Source organism: Triturus cristatus, chromosome 3_2, assembly GCF_964204655.1.
Source record: "Triturus cristatus chromosome 3_2, aTriCri1.1, whole genome shotgun sequence".
In the NCBI taxonomy this organism is placed as follows: Eukaryota; Metazoa; Chordata; class Amphibia; order Caudata; family Salamandridae; genus Triturus; species Triturus cristatus.
In genome coordinates this window covers 1,105,541,974-1,105,568,765 of record NC_140584.1, presented here as the reverse complement: position 1 = coordinate 1,105,568,765, position 26,792 = coordinate 1,105,541,974, and the positions used below count along the sequence as shown (strand labels likewise).

Sequence of the window (26,792 nt, the reverse complement as noted above, 5' to 3'; positions counted from 1 at the left end):
TTATCATTTACAATGCCAATAGCTCAAGCTCACGTAAATGGTCGCAAAACATTCTTACATACTGCTGCAAATCAGTATTAGGAAGGGTCGTCCTAAACACGCCCCTTTCTAATACAGAATCGGTATGTATTTGCAAATCCAAATTGTTACCGCATCGCAAATTGGAATTCATACATACCAAAATTTATTTTACCGGTCGCAACTGGTAAAATGCACGATACATGTGCACCTAAATGTCTCTTGCTCCTGTCTTAAATGGGAATCACACATGAATTTCAAGCATTCACAAATGATTTTTTTCTTTAGTGAGGATGTCTTATCCTGGTGTAAGATACAATGAGTTACAGGAAATGGTTTGTGGATGAGGCCTTTGAATAATTCCTGTTGATTGTTGAAGACAGGGTAAGTCACAGTCACTCACAGAAGCATCTTTGTGAATGGCGCCTGAGTGTGGCCGCACGTTGTGTTTCATTAAAGGCGCACCGCCCACACCTGCTGAGATGTGCAATCCTTACCCTGTGCATGCCACAGGGTCTCACTGCTGAGACGTGCATTCCTTACCCTGTGCATGCCACAGGGTCTCGCTGCTGAGACGTGCATTCCTTACACTGTGCATGCCACAGGGTCTCGCTGCTGAGACGTTCATTCCTTACACTGTGCATGCCACAGGGTCTCGCTGCTGAGACGTGCATTCCTTACACTGTGCATGCCACAGGGTCTCGCTGCTGAGACGTGCATTCCTTACACTGTGCATGCCACAGGGTCTCGCTGTTGAGACGTGCATTCCTTACACTGTGCATGCCACAGGGTCTCGCTGCTGTGACGTGCATTCCTTACACTGTGCATGCCACAGGGTCTCGCTGCTGAGACGTGCATTCCTTACACTGTGCATGCCACAGGGTCTCGCTGCTGAGACGTGCATTCCTTACACTGTGCATGCCACAGGGTCTTGCTGCTGAGACGTGCATTCCTTACACTGTGCATGCCACAGGGTCTCGCTGCTGAGACGTGCATTCCTTACACTGTGCATGCCACAGGGTCTCGCTGCTGAGACGTGCATTCCTTACACTGTGCATGCCACAGGGTCTCGCTCAAGAAAGCTGCTGCTGCCTGATTGCAGCTGCTAATTAAAAGGGATTTGCTCTGGTTGGAGTTTGTCAATCACAGTAGGTTATTTGACTGAAAGCTTAAATAAGGTTTTTAACTCAAAATGAATGTGCTGGTTTGTTTGCATCAATGAAACAGCGAATTGAGACATAATGACCTGATTAGGGAATTGATTTATCAGCTGAGCCATCGATGGTGTGCGGAGAAGGCATCATTTTGAGTGAAGCAAAAACGTGGCACCTCCGAATGTACAAAAGAGGTCACTAAAGGACACACTAATGGTAGCCCAAGATAAGACAAGCATTTCAGGTCTCAATTTATCCAGAGAAAAACGGGGATTCCTGCTATGCAGATATTACCTGCTGAGATGCTTATATGGGGTCATTATGTCTGCATTAGCTGTTTATCCATGCAAACCAGCACATGCATTTTCAGTTCCTCCCTTCAGAACCTGATTTAAGCTCCTCGACCTCTTAGGTCAGTGCGCTGCTCCCCTGCTGCTGCTGCAAACCACTCGTCACTGGGATTCTGACATAGTCCTATAACTGTATTGTACCCTCAGTTCTGTTCCTGCAATGTGCTGCACTGTATTTGTTTTTTTGTTTGCTCCTATATTTGATTGTTTACTGTTGTTTTTCACCATGCTCTCTGTTTTTCCTGCTCCTTGCGCTCCAGTGTCCCGCCTCCTGCTGGCACACCTCACCTCCCAGGCCTACTTATAGAGGTTGCAACGCGGACGTGCACCGGGCACACCGCCAGCACACCAATGGCATGCCAAAGGCACATCAAAGGCAAGCCCGTCTGTGCCCGTCCGCGTCTGGACCACACCCAGTAACTTTCACCTCAACAACTCCAGCAACACCAACACAACCAACCTACTGAAAAGCATGAGCAACATTGGCCTCAAGCGGTAACTAGACATAACATCGAGAAAAAAAATATCGAATGAACATAATTTCGAGTAAAAATATAGAATGGACAAAATATAGAATGGACATAATATCGTTGTTAATAATATCGAAATGCAGGTAAGTAATATCGACTGTCAAAATATCGAAGTACATAATATAGGCATTAAAATATAGCGAATTTTTAAAAATATCGAATTTTTTAATTGTTATATATGTTATTATATGTGTTAAAAGTGTATATTAGTTTTTGTAATAATGTTTAATTTTTTTAAATTAATGAATTTTGTTATTTAATTTTTGCGTAATTTAATTCCGTAGCGGGTTGTGGGTTTATAGGGGAATAGGGTGGGAAGTAATTTAATTATAGTAAATTAAATAGTAATTTTTAGGAATTATTAATTATTTTTAATTTAATTTTGCGTTTTAGTTCTGTAACGGGTTGTGGGTGTATAGGGGAATAGGGTGGGAAGTAATTTATTTGTAATTAATTAAATATTTATTTTTCTTTATTGTTATTGATAATTAATTTATTGTTAATTAATTATTAATTGGTAACTAATTTTTATTAATTGGTAATTAATTTTTTTTAATTGATTTATTGATAATTATGTTAATTGCATTAATGTATTATTCGTAGCGGGTTGTGGGTTTATAGGGGAATAGGTTGGGAAGTAATTTAATTGTAATTAATTAATTATTGAAAATATTTTTGTGTATTGATAATTAATCCACTATCCAACGCTTTCCCTACTGTTGCACTCTCTGGACTGGGAATTGTAATTTTTACCCCTACGCTATCCAACGCTTTCCCTACTGTTGCACTCCCTGGAGTGGGAATTGTAATTTTTACCCCTACGGTATCCAACGCTTTCCCTACTGTTGCACTCTCTAGAGTGGGGATAGTAATTTTTACCCTCCCGCTATCCATTGCTTTCCCTACTGTTGCACTCTCTGGAGTGGGAATAGTAATTTTTACCCCTACGCTATCTAACGCTTTCCCAACTGTTGCACTCTCTGGAGTGGGAATAGTAATTTATACCCCTACGCTATCCAACGCTTTCCCTACTGTTGCACTCTCTGGAGAGGGAATAGTAATTTTTACCCTCCCGCTATCCAACGCTTTCCCTACTGTTGCATTCTTTGGAGTGGGAATAGTAATTTTTACCCCTACGCTATCCAACGCTTTCTCTACTGTTGCACTCTCTGGAGTGAGAATAGTAAATTTTACCCCTACGCTATCCAACGCTTTCCCTACTGTTGCACTCACTGGAGTGGGAGTCGTAATTTTTACCCTCCCGCTATCCAACGCTTTCCCTACTGTTGCACTCTCTAGAGTGGGGATAGTAATTTTTACCCTCCCGCTATCCATTGCTTTCCCTACTGTTGCACTCTCTGGAGTGGGAATAGTAATTTTTACCCCTATGCTATCCAACGCTTTCCCTACTGTTGCACTCTCTGGAGAGGGAATAGTAATTTTTACCCTCCCGCTATCCAACGCTTTCCCTACTGTTGCATTCTTTGGAGTGGGAATAGTAGTTTTTACCCCTACGCTATCCAACGCTTTCTCTACTGTTGCACTCTCTGGAGTGAGAATAGTAAATTTTACCCCTACGCTATCCAACGCTTTCCCTACTGTTGCACTCACTGGAGTGGGAGTCGTAATTTTTACCCTCCCGCTATCCAACGCTTTCCCTACTGTTGCACTCACTGGAGTGGAAATAGTAAATTTTACCCTCCTGCTATCCTACACTCAAAATATTGAATAATTTGTATTAATATTACGTTAATATATATATGTATTAAAAAATAAAAATGTATATTTTTAACTTACATTAGTTATTTATTAATTTTAAAGTTATTTAAGTATTTTTAAATATGTTTTAGTTAATTATATTTATTATTTCAATAAAGACATTTAAAAAATTCGATATTTTGACTAACTACATTTTTTACAACGATTTCTTTAATTCGATATTTTTGTACTTACCTGTTTGTAGATAGGGATTCGATATTTTGGCATTCTATAATTTTTCCTCGATATTTTGGCAGGTCGATATTTCCCTCCTCGATATTCTTTCAGTGATCCGTCTCAAGCAACTGGTCACCGATCCCACCCACATTGCAGGACACATGCTCTACACAATTTTCACGTCCAGCAACAGAGTCAAGTACAACCATGTCTCACAGCTCACCTGGACCGACAACTACAGTGTCCACTTCACCATTTCAGTACCCACCAACTCTGGCAACATGCCCCCCCCAGCTCCATGCACAGAAAATGGAAAAAGATATCAGAAGACCAGTGGAACAATGCTCTGAGACACAACATCCAACCCAGAACAGGCTGTGAGTAACGGCTCCTAGTAGATCATAGAAGGAGCCGACACAATCGCCCCCACCATGCCAGCCAAATCCAAAGGACCCACGAGAAGAGCCAGCTGGTTCACTGCAGAGCTGAAATCCACCAAAAGCACCAGCTATCACCTAGAAAGGAAGTGGCGCTCCAGCAAAGAGATAGGAGACCATACAACCTTCAAGACAGCACTCAACCAGTACCTCTGCCTCCTGAAAGAAAGAAATATGAATGCCCTAGCAGACAGCATAGAAACCAACTGCAGCAAGGAGCTCTTCACCATCTTGAAGGAGTTCTCCAACCCCGTACCCCTCCCAAGAATTGTGGGACACACTGTGGACTTCTACCATGAGAAGATCTCAGTCATCTAAGAAAACTTCGAACCCTAAGCCCCCGCCGATGACAGCATCACCCTGCTCATACCCACATACACAAACCCCAAACACCTGCTTACACATTGGGACCCTCTCACGACTAAAGAAACAAACTCCATCATGAACTCCATGTACTCAGAAGCACCCAGGGACGCCTATCCACACCACAGCTTCAACATCGGGAGCCAGAAGACCTGGTCTTCTGGATAGCAGGATTAGCTCCACTACCCACGAGCTAGCTCCTATATGGTGACAGCTCTCGCATAGAGCTAAGCCAAACTACCTCAAACAAGTCAAGAGTGAGGGTAAGCATCTTAAAAGACAATGGAGACAGACATATAATCTGACTACTAAAGCCAGTTATAAAGCGGCCTTAAAAAATGCCATTAAGAGATTAAAACAGCAAAAGAAAGTCTACTTTGAGGATAGAATTGTTAATGCCAGTAATAAGTCAAGGTAAATCTTCAAAATAGTGAATTCTTTCATGTCGCCAAAGGCCAGTGTAGGATGCCAAGTGCCCACAGTGGAGTGGTGTAAACATCTGGCTCACTATTTTCAGACCAAGATCGAGAATATTCAAGCCAGCCTCCTTCCTTCCAAGCAGCAGAAGGAGACCAGGGGGGACTTGTCCACTCTTCTGGCCCATCTTCAACTCATTGGAATTAGGGGGCTGCATGGGACTGGTTGACCTCATTCCTGGAGGAAAGAGGTCAGGAGGAATGGTGCCCCCCTGTTCGTCTGGGTCTAGTGAGCTGCAGGTGGGAGTGCCACAGGGCTCGGCTTTTTACCCAACTCTCTTTAACATTTATCTCACCCCCCCTTGCTTTTTTGACAGAGGCCCTGGGAAAATAAATATTTCTTATGCTGATGACCACCAACTACTACTTATGTGTGATAGGGATGAGATGTTTCCAGAAGAAAAAATCTGAATCTGCTTAACAGCGGTCTTTCAATGGCTGACAGCTTAAATGTAATGCAGAAACAGAAATACTCTTCTATGGTGTATGGGCATAAGAACCCTGGCAGTCCTTTTGGGCGGTGGATGCTCCTCCTCCACCGCGACAGGCGAATGTGGTGAAGAAGTTAGGCATTAAGTTTGATGGTGAGCTATCCTTTTTATCTCAGGTCAATGCTGTGGTTGGGACTTGTTTTTGTCTGATGCATGTTTTAAGAAAGTTTTTGTACTTTCTCTTTCAGGAAGGAAAGAGGTAGTTCAGGCTTTAATAACATCTAGTCTTGACTACAGTAATGCACTGTCTTTGAGCCTGCCTATTCCTGATTAGTAAATTGCAGGTGGCCCAAAACTCATCAGCCTGGGCTCATCTCTGCCTGCCTTTGAGAACACAAGTTTCCTCTTATTTAAGGGAACTGCCCTATATTCCTATGAGGAAGAGGATCCTTTTTAAGATCCTGCTGTTAGTACATAGAGCTTTCCATCAGTCTGGTGCTGTCTATCTTAGAGCAAGGATTGGCTTTCATGTTCCATCCAGACGCCTGCGCAATGCAAACCTTTTTCAGGCCAAAATTCCAAGGATCCGTGGTCCAGGGCAGGAGGCAGGTCCTTTGCGTTCTTAGGACCTTCAATATTGAACAAACAAACTCCAGCGGTACGGAGCATCACAGCCATCTCTCAGTTCCAGGAGAAACTGAAAATCTTGCTTTTTAATCAAAACTAATAGTGATGTCCTTGGATGCATAGTGCCAGGACACTACATGGAGTAACAGAGCGCATTATAAATGACCGTTATAATGCATTACATTATATTACAAGATGATTAGCGATGAGTTCAAGAAAATCCTAGACACCTCCCTCACCTCGGCCTCCTTCCCTGAAGACTGGAAACACACTAAAATGAGGCCCCTCCTGAAGAAACCATCCGCCGACCCAGCAGAGCATCTTGATCAATAGACTCCACCATATTGGTATCCAGAGAGACACCCTTAAATGGATCGCCTCATACCACACTGGAAGAAACCAGAGAATCCAGCTCCCACCATTCACCTCAGAACCCAAGAAGATCGTCTGCGGCGTCAGCCCCACCCTCTTCAACGCATACATGACCCCCCTGGCCAACACCCTCAGATCGTATGAACTCAACATCACCTCCTATGCTGACAACATCCTCTCGCTGTCAGAAGACACCTCCACCACCAGAGCCAACTTCCGCAGATGTAGGATGAATGTCACCGACTTGATGAAGGACAACAGTTTCAAGCACCTCACGGACAGGATGGAAGTCCTCATATTTAGGAACAACAACCCACCATGGAACGATGCCTGGTGGCCTGCTAAACATAGCCCATCCCCCGCCCAGACAGACCACGCCCGCAACCTTGGCATCATCTTGGACAGCAAGCTATCAATGAAGAAACAAGTAAATGCAGTCTCACCTGCCTGCATCCACACCCTACGCATGCGTAGGGTGTGGATGCAGGCAGGTGAGACTGCATTTCAGGTGTCTCCCAGTTAACATTAGAGGACTGTTACGCCCTCATCATTAGCAGGCTGGACTACAGGAATACGCTTGACATAGGAATCACAGCACACCGCCTGAAGAGGCTACAGACAATTCAAAACTCAGCAGCAAGTCTCATCCTCAACCCCCCAGACGGACACACATCACACCCAACACCAAGAAGCTACAGTGGCTCCCGATCCAGAAACGATGCCAGTTCAAGATGTTGACCCACACACACAAAGCCCAGCACAACGAAGGACCAGCATAAATCAATAAACGCATGACCTTCCACCAACCAATCAGACCTACGTTCGGCCTCCCTCTTCCTCGCAGACACCCCCTGGATCCACTGAGGCAACAGCGGATGATACTCCTTCTCACACTTGGTGGGCAAAGCTTGCAACAACATTCCCCAAAACCTCAACACTGCCTCAATCCTCCAGCTATTCAGGAACGGACTCAAGACCTGGCTGCTCGAATGAGCAGATCACCACGAAGCAGTTAGCAACTCCAATGCCTTGAGACCTTAACAGCTTGCCGCGCTTTGCAAATCCTTGATTGGTTGATTGAGATGGAATAAACACAGATATTCATGCAGGGATAAAAGGGTTATAACAATAAAATAGGTATCAGCAAGAGAAAAGGAGCACCAGGGCATTGGTTCCATATATTAACATCACTGCCATCTAGGTACCTTTCAAGAAGTTCTTCGCTTTAGGTGGAGAGACCACAGAGAAAGGGAATGTCTCAGAATTACCACAGATGCAAGCTGAAGAACATGAAGTAATGGGAGAAGAGGCAGTAGTGGCTGGCAGGGAACAGGGGTGGCGGGGCAGAGGGAAGGGGAGAAGGGGGAAACAAAATAGCAGAAATAGAAAATCACTTACCTCTGTCCTCACAGCCGCCCGCTCGCAGTCTCTCCTCCGTTGCTTCAACACGGAACCAGGAAGCAGCAGGAAGCACCCGGACTCACAAGCTCTCCTAGGCCAATCACAACACTGCCTTGCAGCATTGTGATTGGTCTGAGCGCCATCGGTAAGCCCATCAGATGGGGACAGGGAGCCTGGGCATGTTCCCCAGCAGGTTATGTAATGCAGCCTGATGGGAAACATGCTAAGTGCACATGACTGTTTGGCCGGTCCCAGATGGATGGCAAAGCAGTCAAGTGCACTTAGTGTGCACAAACCACTCCTCCCTCTGTGCCACCTGCCCAACCCCAACACATCCCTGAACCTACGAAAAATAAAATGATAATAACAGTGTTATCATTTTATGTTTCCTTTTTCCTGATCTTAGAGCAGTGGGGCGACACTCCTCCCCCTTAGAGGAGGAGCCACCCCTGAGAAGAGGAACCCCAGAGAGGACTGGATGGGAAACCCGAATGATTAGGGACCGGCTAGACAGCTCATGCTCTGTCTCTTCAATACTATTGTGTGCCAGGAGGGGTTTCCAGTCACTCGTCTTTGCTGCTCCATAGCTGACCAGCACACGCCAACCATCATTTCCTTTTCTTTGTGTGGCGCATTGGACAAGCACAAATTGATTCATTTTAATTAGAGTACGTCTGCCGCTAGCACTGTTATTCAGGTACTATTTCTTCTCCTCCTCACACCCACCAGTTTTCTGTGTTTCAGCCCCCTGTCCCTCCACCATGCTACTCCCCATGCACACTTTCAACTAGACATTTGCCACATTTCTCCAACTGTTACCTGATTGTGAGAAACGTACTTGCACGTCCACTTTGACTTAAAATGCAACATGTTACCCTAATATAAAAATAATGCACTTTCATGGCTATTTACAATGCACATATTGTGTATGCATAAATATTTGTATATTCCTCTTTTCTCATTTGTAATAACCAGGATACCTTTATTTAAACCCAAGCCTTCATTCTTTTACTTAACACATACAAGCATATTTCACCCAACACGTACCACTGTCTGTGTTTCCAGGATGTTGTAGCCACATTCCAGAAAACATTAACTTCCTCCAGTCACTGTTATAAGCTTCACACATCTTCGCAAGTTTCCACAAACCTGTTTTCTTTACAAATTTACAATCTTCTTTCCACCATGTGCAGTTTAATATTACTACTTATATGTATTGCCTTTGTCCTCACTTTCCTCATCTTCCTTTCCCAGGGTTTACAAAACCATCCCAGTGTTTTTTTTGTTTTCCGTTGTTTAATCTGCACACAATTCCACTCCACACAATACTACTACGCGCCATTCCATGCCACACAATTCTACGCCCAACAGTTCCACTCCACACAATTTCACTCCACACAATTCCATGTCTCACAATTCCACTCCATGCCACACAATTCCACCTCATTCCACATAATTCCACTCCATGCCTTATAATTCATCTCCATCCATGCCACATAATTCCATTCCACTAAGCGCAGCACATTTTCATGCCACACAATTACACGCCATGTCACACAATTCCATGTTAGATAATTCTATTCCATGCAAGATAATGTCACTGCGTGTCATACCACATAATTCCATGCCATACCACATATTTCCACTCTACACCACATCCCATATTTCCACTCCAGAGAACATAATTCCACTCCACAAATGGCACTTCACATCACACATTTACATTCCATGTCACACAATTGCACTCCACACCACACAATTCCATGTCTCGCAATTGCATTCTACACCACATAATTCCAAGCCACATGATTGAACTCTGTGCCATATAATTCCATGCCACATAATTCCATCCCTCGCCATATAAATTCCACACCACTTATTACCAATCCCCTACATGCCACATAATTCCACTCCACTCAACCCCACACAATTCCATGCCACACCACATATATCCACTCAATGCCACATAATTCCACACCACGCCACCTAATTCCACACCAGTCACATAATTCCACTCCACACCACATGATTCAACTCCACACAATTGCACTTCACATCACACAAATCCACTGCATGTCACACAATTCCACATCTCACAAATCTACTCCACCACATAATCCCACTCCACATATTTCCACTTCATGCTACATAATTCCACTTCATTTCACATAACTCCATTCCACTAATGCCACCCAATTCCATGCCACACAATTCCATCCCGCAGCACATAATTCCACTCCAAGCCATCCCATATAATTCTGAACATGCCACATAATTCAACACCATGCCACATATTTCCACTTCACTCTGTGCCACTGCATGCCACACTGTCCCTCTATTCCACACTATGCTACTCCACTCCTCACAATGCCAATAAATGCAACTCCACATCACACAATGCCACTCTGATCCACTCCTCACAGTGTCACTCCACTCCATGCCACACAATGCATTCCTCACCATACAATGCTACTTCATGCCACACAATGCCTCTTTACAACAACAAAGCCAGTAGCTCTCATATGTGAGACCTATTGGTGTTGCCAATAGGTCTGGCATATGAGAGCTATTGGCTTTGCCATTGTTTGGTTGCCATGCTGTACAGCAGCGCAGATGCTTTTCCCTGTGAATAAAACGAATTTTAAAAAGCACGGTAATGCAGCTAGGGCTAATGCACATTTTTAAAATTGCATTAGCGCTGAATCCATCATAGTTCATTTTTTATTATTCTTTTTAGTCATGGTGCTATACAGCATGGCTACAAATCATTGCTAAAGTAGACAAGGCTCCTGTAATACAGCAGGAACAAAAGGCAATGGCAGAGGCAATAGTCTAAAAAACGAGCCCTTTTGGCTTTGCCAATGCTTGTGTTTCACTCCCCTTGCATGACTGCAGGTCGACAGGTGACAGAAATGAGCCCTGTTGCTAGGCAACCCTTTCCCCACAGCTATTAGACTAACAGAGTGAAATTTATCTGCAAATGAAAATAATTGGATTTTTTGGTCTTCACATATTGTCCTTAATTTGTCCCTCTACTCCTCCTGGTTCCCCCTATCCGTTCTCCGGGTGGCAGGTAGCACCCCGCCTTTGGTGACAATCCCAAAAGTGATTAGTAGAAATGTTTTGACAAACACTCTGAGAAGTCCTCTGGAAAGCACTCCATTCCCTTCTTTACAGCTCTTCGATGCCCTTATAGAAGCCAACCACCCACTGCCCACGGGCCACCAATGACAAAAGCACATTCCTCGTTCTAGTAAAACTCTAAAGATATTCTCTGAACAGCAACCAGATCACTCCCGCCTCAAGAAGAACCACTTTGGTGGAACAGTCTCCATTCAGGCATGTAGGGGGGGAATAGGGAACAGGGATAGCAAACTGACCACGGAGGGAAGCCCAGAATGGGGCGGCTCAATGGGCCACGAAGGGAGCTTAGCTGGATCAACCTTTTTTTTTAGAAAGTTTTGTGGACCTAAGGTCACCAAAGTTATTAGCAAAACAAAAAAAATCAGTTTCCTTTAGAAACCTGGTCCTATTAATAACTACACAGTGGCAAGCATTACTGTGTGTGCGCGTGTGTGTGTGCGTGTATGCATGTGCCTGTGTGTATATATATATATAAATATATATATATATATATATATATATATATATATATATATATATATATATATAGTCTTGGCTTGCTCTACTTGCAGGGACCCAGTGTTACTTCTTTCAGCATCCCACTAGAGGACTTTTAATAAATCGAGGGGCTCTGCTGTTTTCCACTGTGAAACTCTAGAATACTACAAAGACCACAAGGCTGTGTGAGTATACGCCCACAGGGCGGGACTACAAATTATCGCTGCGGGTGCGGCGCAAGACTCGGCAGCTGTGCCTCTCTGAATACCAGTGAACAAGGGCTAGGAAGCCCGAAACATGTTTGGTTGGAATTCCTGCTGTAGAGGTGATGCTGTATGTCCTTGCAACCTGCTAAATAAAGAAGGATATTTCAAGGTCGTGTGTGGCGCCTCAACTGTTGGGTTCTGTATATACATATATATATATATATACCATCCAAAGTTGTCCTGAAGCAAGGACGCAATCGGCAGCAGAGTTATTATTCTAATAATTTATTTGAAGAAAACCAACATTTCAATTTCAATTCTTTTTCATTTTTCCTGACTCGTTTCGGGGCTCTCAGCTCCCTACTCAAAGGATGACATTGAAATGCTCGCAGGCACCATTGACTGCATGGTAATTATTCTCCCCAGTGGGCCTCTCAGGTGAGTTGAATTCCGACTGGAATGCAAGCTCTCATTGTAAAGAGAAGAGGTGCAGTTCATCCCTGCATTCCGTGGCAGGCACCTTATGCCTGCCACAGGGTGCAGGGATCAACAGGGGGGGCACAGGCACCCAACCGGAGGCCGTGCACCCATGGGGGCCCTGTTGGGGGACCCGAAAGTCGCCTTCCGACAGCCTTTCTGCGTCAGAAAGGCTGGCACAGAAAAGCTGTCAGAATCCGACATTGTAGTCCTTTGGGCGGAAAATGCCGCCCATGGGATTACTGGAGGCATTCCAAATGGCAGACGGGCTCTCTGAGCCAATCGGAAGACATTCAGAAATCCATGTTGTATTCCTTTCCTGACCAACTCCATCCAAATGGGTCAGTCGGAAATGAATCCGAACAGCTGATTACGATGCCATAGCAATGGCTCCGACCAAGGATCGGAGCAGTTAACTACGGCATCGAAATTGGCCCCTAAGTTGCAATGAGGGCCATTGACTCGTGCTTCATGAAGAGGCTCTTTTCAGGGGAGGAGCAAGGCAATAAAAGTATACAGATTCTGCATTTATGCAATGAATCAGATAAACTGAAAACAATGGGAAGCACCATTACACAGAATAAGGCCCTGTGTTTAACCTTTTCGGTGCTCATGACGGAACGGTTCCGTCATGAGCGTCGGTTGAGCTGTGCTCATGACGGAACCGTTCTGTCATGACCACGCCCGCGCAAGAAACGGTCAGCGCGGAGCGGGAATCGGCGCCGCATCGAAGAGGTTAAAGAGCATTAGCAAAGGCACTTCCACCAACTACTTTCTTGTTGTCCTTCAATTTGTTTGCTGTTTATTTTTCTCTCAACTAGTTAAGTGTACGTCCCTCCTACTTAGTCAATACAGAATCTTCCCTGGTTTCCAATATTATGTAATTTCTCTATTGCTTTCAAGCTAAGTTAATGCTAAACAAATAGGAGTGCACACAAAACATTTTTGTTGGCAACAAAAAGTCCTGAGAAGCTGTAGAATATCAACAATTGGCTATTTAGCAATACCAGATAATGAATGTTAATATTAGCTTAAAATGAAATTGTGCAAAGACCATGCTTACCTAAAAGGCAGGACTTCCCATCTCCTAGGGGGTACCGCTGGTATCTTGGGACAGTGTATGGAGGCAGCAAGTGGAAGGTTTTCTCAAGCAGGGGCTCAAGCCTGGAGGCGGAGGGATCCGCAGAGTGAAAGAAGCTGTAGACTTGACTACAGGATGGGCGGACCCGGCACACTGTGGAGAAATACAAGCGGTTACTTGCCTGAAAAGAGTAGGCGGTTGAAAATGCCAATGATCTACAAGAAGGTGTTCTAGGTAGGTCTACGGCTGCTAGGCTGAGGCAGATTTTCAGATAATCCCTGACAATGTAAATAATCTTCATTTAGATTAATTGAACGTACAAGGTCACCTGTAGACATCCTAAAAAAATTGGCATGGCTACAGCTCTTGAAGACCACATTGAACAAGTCAGTGGTTCAGATTTTGGCCCATATTTATAAAAGTGTTATGCAATGCAGCGCAGTAGTCAAAAATGGTGTGCTGCATTGTAAGAGCAGGAGAGCGTCATATCTACAGAGAAATGTCTTTCTCCTCGCCTCTCCCTAGCTCCGGCACAGAATTTTGATGCTGAGCACCACACACACACCTTTGGACCATACTGCTAGGGTGTGCGCATGAGACTAGCAAATGTTTTGTACAGGAAAAGGTTTTTTTCTGGTACAAAATACTGTGGCTAACCATTTCCTATTTTGTAGGTGTGCCATTAAGTGCAGCACACATGCAAAATAAGAAAAGAAAGGAGAAATGAAAACATTTCTCCGTTTAATGCCTGCTTTCAAGTAGTGAATTTTTTGTTGGTCCAGAACCCTGTCTACTATTGTTAGTAGTTAGGGTTTTGCATCAAAAACTATAGGTGGTTGCATGAGAACGTCCATGTGTCATCCACGGAGCGCCCCCTGATGCAGGGTAATGCACAGCAGCATTAGCACTGGTTTGCAGCTAGTTTCAGACTAGACTGGTTTCAAACTAGACTTACTTGCTAGTGCAAAACAAGTTTAGTACTGGAAAGTAGATGTCTTAAAAAACCTCTTAGGCAGTAAACCCAGTAAAAAATGTTTGCAAGTCTACTTATAAGTCTACTTTTATGACACTATGATCATGAAATTATGTGATTCTGCGGCTGTGGGGTTTTCCGCAAAATGATGGATTTACTACACTTACCATATTGTATATCATTTCCAGCATAATTTGTCAAATTCGGAAAGAGAAAAAAAAAATCGACAAATATGTTTTAGCTGATACGGATCAAGGATCATAATTTACTTAAAAAGGCGCCAAACATGGTGCCCTGCAGTGGCAGGTTCTTTCAAAAGGGTAATAGGCCATCTTTTAGATACTTATTAGGTGAGTCAGGTTTTAAACTGGTACACCTCAATGAAAACCTTGCCGAAAACTATTTTAAAAGTGAGTTGAAATAATGAAATAATTTCTCCGCAGAATGCTGCATCACAAAGGTTATTTTGACTTTTTTGTAGCATAGTTTTGTCAACTCTGCTGAACACTTTGATGCACCGTTGCTGCATAATTCCAGTGGTCCTGATTATAATATTGTGCACATATCAAGTTAAGACCTCAACATAACTAAATTGCAAATATACTCTTTCAAATTATAGTTTTATCGCTGAGATGAGGTGAAAAACAAGCATGCCTATCCAATGAAGCGGGTAAACTGAAAGGGCATGATGCATTGACGTCAGCCAACACAGAAAAAGTGCACTGTGCCACACTGCATATGTTTTCACAAGGATATGGCTACTGAATTTAGCACTTTCTTCAACAACCTGTGCTGCACTTGAGAAACATAAGGGATAGAAGTAGAAACATTAGGTTTGCTAATTCTGATTCTCTCCAAATTTCAAATAAGAAATCGGTATTCCTAATGTATGAAAGTCATTGAGTTTAATTTAGGGATTCCTTGTGGGTCACAAATAGACCTCCCTTCCGCATATTAATGAGGTAGGTCGCAGTTTAAGACCACCATGTTTTCCTTCAAGGAAAACGGAATGAGTTTAAAAAGAAAAAACATTTAACCTTGAAGTTTAATTTTTTAAGAGTAGGCAGTGGTCCATGAAACCACTGCCTGCTCTTAAATATTATCATTTACATTCTCAATGGGGAAGGGGTCCCTTTGGGGCCCCTTTTCCCTTTGCGGATGGGCTACTCTCAGTTTTAAATTGGTGGTAAAGTATTACCATTTTGCGAATGGAATTAATTCGTAAAACAGTAATACATTCCATATCAATTCGGTATTTGGAAGGGATGCCATGAACACACTCCTTCCAAATACCAAATCACGAATGCAAAATGTGACTAGGTAACAAGTTACCAAATCACTTTTTGCATTTTATACATTTGAAAAAGCATTTTTCTGGTTGCAATTAGCCCGATTCTGCGAATCCTTCCTTTTGCGAACAGAAACATTCTTTGTACATCGGGCCCTAAATAAGTAAGAGCCTGTTCCAGTAGTGATAAAGATATGATCACTGAAAACCTGAACATAGGACTCACCAATACGTGTTCACTTGATTATTTAATTGATTATGTAATTGCACTGGTGTAAGTGTATGGATGCACTGTTTCACTGACTAACAAGAGGAAAAACAACACTTTGCACTGGTCAGTTGGGTCTAACGTTCATGTGATTTCTATCATCTGGCAACAGCACCATAACTAATGCGATTTATGTAACCCATCCCCTTGCTTAATGGTTGGCGATGGTTGCTTTACATTAAGGGCCTCATTTATGAAAACTGTCTCATTGCTGCGTGAAAACAGCGATGCAACAGTTTTCACTGCGCCCTCCTTGCGACACGATGAATGCGCCGTATTTAATGTACGGCGCTCCATGTCGCAAGGAGTTACAGATAAGTTAGTATTTCTGACATATCTGTAGGTGCAGTAATGACGCATTGATGGAGTGTGTCACAAAAGTGATGCTGCTCCAGCAATGTGTCAATATACATGTGCAAGTTCCATGTTAAATGTGCCTGTGTCAGTCTTAAGTCTGCTGTGAGGCAAGCGTACGATTTTGACAAAGTAGCGTCCTAGAAGTGGCGTAGTGTAATTTGATAGATTTCACTGTGCCACTTCTACGAGGCTTTTTACGGGGAAATGCCCACCCTGCATACATTATACCTGATGCAGGTATAATGTAGTGCAGAGCTTTACAAAGTGACGCATCTGCTTAGATGCACCACTGTGTAAATAGGGCGCAACACGGCTCATTTTTCACGTCGCTGGTGAGTCACAAAAAGTGATGTTACTGCGGAGCAAAAGTATCGCAAGGCCTAATAAATAAGGCCCTAACTTCCTATACCCTATTTTATTCTTCCTTAATTGAAGGCTCTGTTTTAAGGTGGCATCCCATGTAGAGAAAAAATTATTTCATTTCAAGACCGGAGGCTACCATTATGCATAAATAACCTTTAATACCACTCCTGCAGCACCTTTGAAGAACTCAGAACACTTAAACACTAGAACCAGAACCCTGATTCTCCAAGTGTAGTGTAAAAGACACGGAGGCTAGCATTATCTCGCCCTCCTCTGCCTATTTGGGTAGGTTTAAAAAAAAAATAAGATTAATAAGGAGTTGTCTTGACATATGTTACATGTGTTAGATTGGTAAATGTTTACTTGTTAGTGCCGTGATATTGTTAGATAATAAATTATTAGGTTGAGGAAGCTTACTGGAATAAAAAAATAAAAAGGAAAAGCAAAGAAAGAAGAAAAAGTTTTATGGTATTTTGCCTTTCTACAGAATGAAGAAGAAGAAATGAAGATTAACTGTAGAGGAAATATTTGAGGAAGAAGATTCAGTAGCTGCGGTAAAAGAGGAGGAATGGTCAGTGAAAGGATTATCTATGGACATAGGGTTCTGGTTCTAGTGCTTAAGTGTTCTGAGTTATTAAAGGTGGTGCAGGAGTGGCATTAAAGGTTATTTATGCATAATGCTAGCCTCTGTATCTTTAATGAAATTTGTATTCTCTTTTCACTACGATTTGAGAATTGCCATTCTCTTTGCCCAGTCCTGAATTTCTAACAATCAGCAACAACAGGCTTTCTAGAATGCGTGTTTATTTGATGTTGGCAGTCTGGGTTATGAGAGCTATTGTGACATTATTCACCGGCTGGCCCCTTCAGACATGAGAAAGCTTGTGCGAAAAAGAAATGGGCATACAAGTGGTACTGATCATCGTGCAAAAAGGTGAAAAACCTGGCATCAGAATGAATCAGGTGAGTGTTGTTTGATCCTTTTGTATAATGTTGATTTAAATTTCTGTTAGAATACCTGGTAAGCTGGAGACTATGGTAGAGATTTAAAAAAATGCAAATATCGATATCACCAGCAATTGATGACTGCACGACTATACAAATATTGATCGAAAATATGTGATATTAAGAAAGCTTCCACTCTTTGACACCTTCATAAATGTCTCTAGCACATTCCCTAATGTCAATAGGCCACCTTTGTGATAGACATTATCATGGATCTGTATTCCTGACCAATCTGCACAGGTTTCCATGTTTAAGAGTGAAAAATGTTGTGTGACATTTCCCCACACATTCGTATTTTTTCTTCCCCCCGTGAATTAAGCCCATCCTTACACCCACACCAAATGTAGGAGTGGTCCCTTCCTCCTCCCTTCCCGTGCCTGTCGCTGAAGTAACAGTCTGACAATTTCCATGGGTTGGATCAGAGTTTTTGAATGCCCACAAATGTACAAGTTTATGGATGTTAAAAAACAAGGACTGCTTGTCAACAGCCGGTACGGGCTGTAAGACACCTTGTTTTTCAGATGGACATGTTTCTATACTCTGTTGCTCAGGTCTCTGTATTCTATTCATCTCTTTGTCACCTCAAACTTCTAATTTTACCCTGTCTAATCTCACTGCCATCCCGTCGGATCTCAGTGCTGGCTTCTTTGGTGGGCTCCAGGATAGCTGATGAGAATGCCCTCTGTATGTTTATCTCTAAGAAGTTCCTTTCTGGAATTCCAATGATTCCCAAATCAGTGGCTGGCCAGATTACTAGACACTCACAGAATTGTTCTAACAAAAAACACTGCCAGGATCCTTTCATTGGCTAAATGTGTCCTGTTCCTTATGTTAGACTAAGTTCATTGTCCACTGTGTGACCTGAGGCCCTGCAGTTCCTGAAGAATAAGCTTTGTCCAGTGATATATCTCCTGAGGATACATCATTTTGGGTGACAGAGGAGCAAGGGTTTGAGCTTTCCCCACATTGCCAGCGACTATTTAGGAAAGTTGCTGCTCAATGATGAGTTGTTAGAAATGGGATTCCTGGTTTGCTAAGGCTTGCTCCAAAGCCAGGCAGAAACCACCACTCTAGTCAGGGCAAGGGAGTTACACACTGATGATAACCCCTGCTCACCCCCTTGGTAGCTTGGCACGAGCAGTCAGGCTTTTTCCCAGAGGCAATGTGTAAAGCGTTTGGCAACACACACACAGCAGCAACACACTAGGCACTCCACAAAAGGAACTCCACACAAGGTTATATAAGAAATAGCCTTTATATTATCATAAACACATTAGAAAACCAATCACACATTTACACTGTGCCAACTGGCACTAGGCAATATTCACAGGGGATTATATACAAGACCAGGCCAATCGGGCCACGGTCAGAACCATTAGAACATGTAAGCAAATGTATAACACAAACAGTAACTACTGGTACCATATTGACCCAAGCATTGTCACATTAGCACTAGACACCATCCTAAAATATGATAACATGACATTAGGCATAAGCAGTAGGCATAAAACACATTAGGCCCCAAACCTCATTAGCATAAGCACATTATGCAAAAGGCCTTACCAGCATAAACACATTATGCATAAACCTCCTAAACATAAATACTAGGGGCATAAATTACGGTGCGTAAATCACATTTCCTGGCACCACATAAATCACAGTAGGGCCTGGCGCCCTATCAACCTCACACTGTCTCCCTGGCCAACTGGCCTTCTCAGAGGGCTCAAATGCCCTATGTCCAAAATGTCACGGCGGCTGCCAATGCAGCAGAAGCCACGTGTGCAGTTGCGCTGGCACCACTGTGCCTCCTGGGTCCCCACTGGGACTCCTCCAAATGCTCTGGCCTAAACGTTGCAGCTGCCGCTAATTGCCGTGCAGCTATGAAGTAAATAATGCACTGGCACCGACTGTGCCCTGAGAGCCCGACTGGGACTCTATAAAGAAAGGATGGCCAACAAAGCAGCTGCCCGCGCTGGTGCGGTGCAGCTGTGAGCAAAAGAGGCACTAAAAGAGGCACTGGCTCATTTGGGTAGGGGGGGAACCCCTGTCACCGGGCTCCTCCATGTGCCATTAGAAAGAAAATGCCACGTTGGAGCAGCCCAAACGGCGAGACCGCTCAGGCACTGTGCCTTGACTGGCACTAACAAAACCGAGTGCAGAGAAATGCCCTAAGCCCCCACGGGGACTTTGTACAATAAATGCGACCTCCCGCCAGAGATCAGCCCTCACTCACCGGGCTGAAACACTTATCAGGGAATCCCCAATGCATTCCTATGGGAGCACAGCCCCACAGTGGTGAGAAACCAAAATGGCTGTTTTTTACTACCAGGACATGTCACACTTAAGGTACATGTCCTATCTTTTACCTACAATGCATCCTGCCCATAGGGCTAGCTAGGGCCTACCTTAGGTGACTGACATGTAGTAAAAAGGGGGGTCACGGACATGACACACACTTTAGGTGCCATGTCACAGCGGCAGTAACACTGCGAGCACAGGTCCTGCAATGGCAGAGGCCTGAGATAGGTTTGCAAAGCTACTTTGGTGGGTGGCGCAATCAGCGCTGCAAGCCCACCAGTAGCATTTAATTTACCAGCCCTGGGTATATGGGATACTACTTTACAATGGACTGACAGGTAAATTAAATATGATAAACAGACCAATCTTACCATATTTAACACAGAGAGCACACGCACTTTACACTGGACAGCAGTGCTAAAGTGCCCAGAGTCTTAAAACCACCAAGACGAGGGGCGTGGCCAAGATGGAGAGCGGGTAAGACGTGTTTCGCATCGTCTCCCCACTCCGGCTGGCCAACTCGCCCAATTAAGCACGGTGCAGCTCCCCAACGGCTCGGAAATAGATTGAGAATGCCTCTGGCCCGACAGCGACTGGTGATTAACGGTGATCGGGCTGGAGGTTCTGGGGACCGATGCTCCTGAGCTGAAGGCGAGCGCCATGTGGAGCGCTAAAATGGCGGATGCCTCCCGATAGCGAAGGGGCACCTATTGGAGGTGACCGGAGATCGGCGGCTGGGTGCAGCTACATTGCCTCAACTGAGTGCAACCAGGGATTGCCAAGCACGGCGGAGGACGGTGGGGGTACCATTGTGCCTCCGGAGCGGCAGCCGGCGGCACGGATGAGCGGTCGGGAGCCGGATCGAGGGTGAAGGTGAAAGGCCTCGCAGGCCTAGTAGTTGGTGCATAGCTCTCCTACGGGAAGGCAGAACTGAGGCAGAGCGGAGCGGAGGCGGGGGGTCTAATTCCCGGGCAGCGGCCAGACTTTCGGCTGGTGCCGAGGACCCATCGCCTGCCTACCCAGCGACACCCACGGTGTGCGGAGCGGGGCCCCAGGATTGACACGATGGGGAAGGCAGCGAGGACCAAGAGGCACCTGCGGAGGCCTCCGCTGTGCAAGTCAAGCTAGTACGGTGGCAGGAAGGGGCAAACTGAAGTGTGTGGTGCCCCGACAGGAGCCTTGAGATCCACATGAGGGGACGCAGCCTGGGGGCACTGGAGCACTGGAGCCTCCATAGCTGTCTGAGCAGCAGTGAGCAGCAACCCAGTGGCAGTAAGACGCACCATAGCTAGGACTGCGCCACAGAGGAAGACAGAGCCGGCTGACGGGAGTGGGCAGTGGACCGCCCACGCAGAAGGCGTCTGTGACCTGGTGGAGAAGTGTCGGTGTGCCGCCGTGGAGCAGTGGCCAGAGCTCTCGACTGGCGCTCCCTGGCAGCCCAGGCACGGGTGTGGTGGCCTACTCATCATCTGCACAGGAGAGAGAGTAAGGTGCATCGGAAGGCTGAGCCCACAGCAGACTTACCGGTGCAGCCTGCAGGCTTGCAGCAGGGCAGAAAACACGCTGAAGGCGCGAGGGCTGGATCAACCACGTGGCCCTCCGGGGCATCATCCGGGTGCACCACCAGATATTCAGTGCCGTAGGCCCCGCTACCAGTGAGGGCACGGAGAGCCGAGCACAGTGGCGGCCAACAGAAGCTAGATCCACCCTAGACCTGTGGCCGGGTGCCCCCCAAGCACAGTTGTTATAGGCGGGGAGCGCAAGAGGGACGTCCCACGCGAAGCCAAGGGGCTGAGTGGAAGAATTTCGGAGGTCCCTGAGTGGCTCAGCGGCATGCCGGCCAGACACGCCGGCTGGCATCCACAGGCCTAGAGGACACCACCCAGCCAGCCAAGAAGAACGACCTGAAGTACTGGGCCCACGCTACAGGTCGGTGGAGAGTTGCTACACAGAGGTAGCAGCCGTCCAGGAGAGGAACGCCAGAACTGCCTACAGCCGCTGCCGCAACAGGGGCCATGGCCACAGCAAAGGGCAGGAAGGATCGCACATTAAAGGACATGCTGGCTAAACCAACACAATCCACTTGCGGAGAAGGTAGGTGCTCCCTACCTGACACGGACTCACAGGATGGCCCAGTCACACGGGCCATCCTAGAGACACTCTTTGGCACACTCTACGAGAGGACTTCCAGATGCTCAAAGGGGAAATTGCGCAGGAGATTAAAGAGGTGCGACGGGATATAGACGCTGTGGGCGAAAGGGTGGCATCCATAAAGGACCAGTAACAGGCCCGGGGAGAAGAACTACAACTGCTGCAACAGGAAGTGATCAGGCTGCGGGAGCAGCAAATAAACCTCCAGGCTCACGCGGAAGACCTGGAGAACAGGTCACAGCCCAATAGCATCCGCGTCCGGGGAGTACAATCAAAGGAAGAAGGTACGGACATCACACAATACCTACAAGGCCTGTTCCAGAGCATCCTGGAGGTCCCACCAGACTTCGAAATCAAAATAGACAGAGCGCATCGCGTGGGCCCACCTCGTCAAGCCCCTGTGCCCCCGACGGACATCCTGGCCTTTCTCCCAGATATTCAGCTCAAAGAACAGATTCTCCGAGCGGCTCGGGAGAAGCAGCTCTTGCAATACCAGGAGCACTCCCTTCCCTTGCTTTGTACCAAGACTTGGCACTGGTAACCCTCCAGAAGCGCAAGGACTTTGGAGGAGCTACGGCACACCTTTGCAACCAGGGAATTCCACACTCCTGGGGCCACCTATTCCAGCTAATCTTTAAATATCAAGGCAAATTACACCAGCTACGCTCTCTATAGGACACTTGCAAGGTCTTAGGCATTGAAAGCCCACAGCAACCAGAGCAAAGGACAGCCAGCCGGGGCAAGACTTCTAGCGAGAAGTGGCAAACAGTTACCGGATGGCGAGGAGCAGACACACGGCTGCGACCGGACCCCACGGCAATGGCGCAGGAGCGGCAATCGGTGCTGGAGACACTGTCTCAGGAAATTCTCCCCACGATGTCTAATGGAATCGGGACACGCCAGATAAGTGACATACGCGGGATGGGGTAATGCCTGATGGTCCACTGGGAGTTATACGAAGGACTGGGTTGGGCGCTGGGGCGGCTGGTGGGGAGATCGGGACATGAGGCCACATGTTGCCCTTGAACTTTGACCCTACTACGGACTTGCGTACTTGGTTGGCGAGACCAGGACAGTTCAGGATTCAGCGGGGTGCATGGTTGGGGTTAGGGTTGGAAAGGGGGGTCATGGGCAGGAGAGGTTGGGTTGTTTCTAGGGTTAGCTTTGGGTCTGTTGGGGTTAGGGAGAGTAAGGGAGGATGTCCGGTATCTAATTTGTTCTTTCTTGCAGGAAGTTCCAGGGACGCACGAACCACTATGGCAGGTGATCACCCATGGGCATTCACCATACCGTTTGGCGGTGGGCGGGGGTGGTGGTACCGGGGAGGGAGGCTTTCCCTGAAGACTGCGCTCGGCCATGTAGTTTCCCCTCGTCATGGCTATTAAGGCAGTGAAAACACTTACACTCAACGTTAAAGGGCTTAACAACCCTATTAAACGACGGGCAATACTCTCCTATCTGGAGCATACGGAGGCTGACATATGTCTCTTGCAGGAGACACACCTCCTCGCCAAAGACGTTCATAGAATGCTCTTGAGAGCATTCCCCCAACAATATTTCTCATCCTCGGGAGGGAAGACGGTGGGGGTGGCCATACTATTATCTAACCGTTATGGGGGAGTGGTGAAAGAGAAAGTCGTTGAGATGAAGGGGAGACTGCTGGCCTATACTATACAATTTGGCCCCCAACATATTGTAATAGGCTCAGTATAAGCCCCTAACTCGGGGCAGGAGGGATTCCTGAAAGCAGCACTTACAGACACACTGGTGCCTCAGACACGCATGACCTGAACCTGTTGATGGCCTCTAGTAGGGACAGATCACAAACCTCCTCTTCACACAAGGGGGAGATGTCACGGGATGGAAAGAAATGGCTACTAGAGATGGGACTGGTAAATATTTGGAGGGAGGCTCATCCCACCTCCACACAATACACATTTTTCTCTCACGCACATAAATCTTATGCACGCATAGATTACCTCCTCAGTACAGGAGAGCTCAATAAGGCGTTCACGTCAGTGAGTATTGAACCAGCCGGCCTGTAGGACCATGAGGCGCTGGTCGCGACCATATTGTTGCCTCCAAGTCCCCACCAGGCTGGCTGCTGGAGACTTAAAGAAAATATGCTCCACCGGAAGGTAGTGGAGCAACAACTCACTAAAAGGATTCAAGACTATTTCGCCCTCAACGACACCCCAGACGTAGCACCGAAAACACTATGGGAAGCAATGAAAGCAGTGGTAAGGGGGGAGTTAATCGCACTAGCAGCAGCAGAGAATAAAGAATGCAAAGAGTTGAGAGCATACTTATCAGCTCAAGTTATGGAGCTCGAAAGGGTACACAGCCGGACTGGGGCACCACGGGACTGGCAGCAACTGAAGGCAGCAAGGGCTCAATTAGCTGTGATAGACCTAGACAGGGCGGAATACGCAGCGGTCAGATTAAAACACTCCCACTACGTGGGAGGCAATCGCATGGGCCGACTCCTGGCCAATAGGCTTAGGGCCCAAAGGCAACGGACCCAGGTGTCCTCGCTGCGGAAGGACGATAGAGAGAAGATAACAGGGGACCAGGAGATAGCGCACACGTTCCAGGAGTTCTATGAAAAATTGTAAGCGGCAGAAGCCACACCAGGGCAGGATCCTGAAGCCTACCGCCAGCCTATCACTATGTCTGCGCTCACCCCAGACCAGGCGGCAGCGCTAGATGTCCACATCCGGATCGAGGAAGTAGTCACGGCGATCTCACGCCTCAAGGTACTCAAGTCTCCGGGGCCCGATGGATTCCCTGCCCTTTTTTATAAGAAATTCTGTCATATCCCAGCCCCAATACTGACCAGACTGTTTAACTCTACCGGAGACAATGCTGGGGGCGGCCATCGTGGTCTTACCCAAGCCGGGCAAAGACAGGCAGCAATGTAATTCGTACCGGCCCATATCTCTCTTCAACGTCGATTTTAAAATATTCACCAGCATACTCACCACGAAACTGGGCCCCTACATGTTAAATTTGATAGAGCCAGACCAAGCGGGGTTTATTCAAACCCGCCAAAGTGGGGACAACACCAAGAGAATATTACACCTCATCGACAAGGCACACCAAACGCAAATGGAAGTGCTCCTGCTGACAGTTGATGCCGAGAAGGCATTTGATCGAGTGGACTGGCGCTTTCTCAGCCACACGATGACCAAATTTGGGATAGGGGAGAAATTCAGGGAGTGGGTGAGCTGCTGTTATTCTAGACCTACAGCATCGATTAGGGTGAATGGCACTTCCTCTCGTCCATTTTCCCAGTGGCGTAACGAAACTCAAGGGGGCCCCCCTGCAAAGTACATTGAGGGGGCCCCCCCTCTGGACTCACATAGGAGCTCTCAGGCCAGAGTACAGTGCTGAGGGGACCTCATGGAGCTCGGGGGCCCGCTGCAAGGGCCTTTGTTAAGTCACTGCGTCCACACCCTTCATATGTCCCATCACCCCAAACCGCTAATTTTCTATATGGTTCCCATCAACTTCCACCCAGATCTCATCATGTTCAAGCCCCCTTGCATGTCCCATCATCTCCCCAACCTATGTCCCATCGTCCCCAGGGGCCTAAAGTTTCACATCGCTCCCCTAAACCCCCAGCCATGACACATCAGTGCCCAAAGCCCTCCTGTCACTCTCAAAGCCATATCGTCCATCACCCCATACACCCATGCATAACCTGCTGTCTCTAGAAGATTCTTCACTAAAAGTCTCCTGTATCCTAGTGTCCCTCTAGGGTCACAGTACTAGAAAATAAATATCCCAGCAAATTACTCCAAACCCAAATGTCCACCATTGTTATAAAACTCACTGAAGTCACATTATACCCTGATCCAGGTTAGGTTCCATCACCCCAAACTTCTTATGGCCTATTACCCACACACACATACTTGGTCCAATCACCTGAACTCTATTGCCTCTAAACTCCCTGCCAAAACCCTCACCAAACACTGTCTGATGCCCCATCACCCCTTGCCCGCTTTATAGGTCACCACCTGCCAGCCCCTCCTACGGCCATCGCCCTCTTCCCTATGTCCCATGGCTCACCAGCCACTCATAGTGGCCTGTTCTTTATCTGTTTATTAAGTTCTCTCTTCAGTCTCCCAAACTCGGAGGAACTGGGCTAGGGTCCCTGATCCTAATCGCGACTGGACGGGCAGCTCTGCAGCAGTGGCTGGATGTGGCGGTAGAAGCCATCGATTCCCCATCCATTGCCTCCAGGTGAATCAGGAATCCTTAGAGTGCATGGGAGGAAGGGAGGGCCAGCAGGCAGCTGGTCCCATCCTTTCATTCTCCTCTGGCACAAGCTCCCTGGCCCTTCATCCATCACTTTCACCCTCCTTCTGAGCGCGGACTGCGGGGTCCTTGCACTGCAGGCTGGAGGAGCGTGGAGAGTGGATGAGAGAGGCCGGACTGGGGGCGAGAGGGAGGAAGGAGGGGGCGTACAAGCCACAGCCTTCCAAGCTTCAATATCCTTTCATCACACAGAGGTGCCGGCCGTGGCTAGCACTGGAAGCACTTGACGACCTGGCCAGCCTATCAAAAAGTGGCACAGTGGGGGTACCCTCTCTTGAATGGACAGATTA

At 46.5% G+C, this 26,792-nt stretch overlaps 1 protein-coding gene across 2 annotated transcripts in view; it reads right to left on the bottom strand.

Annotated features, from left to right (window-relative positions):
* Positions 1 to 26,792, bottom strand: part of PITPNM3 (PITPNM family member 3) — a 1,847,214-nt gene that overhangs the window by 260,849 nt on the left and 1,559,573 nt on the right. For both annotated transcript variants that reach the window (XM_085649907.1, XM_085649908.1), the window contains one exon: positions 13,462 to 13,632. In XM_085649907.1, coding sequence (XP_085506033.1) covers positions 13,462 to 13,632 — 171 coding nt within the window. The remainder of the gene's footprint in view (positions 1 to 13,461; positions 13,633 to 26,792) is intronic.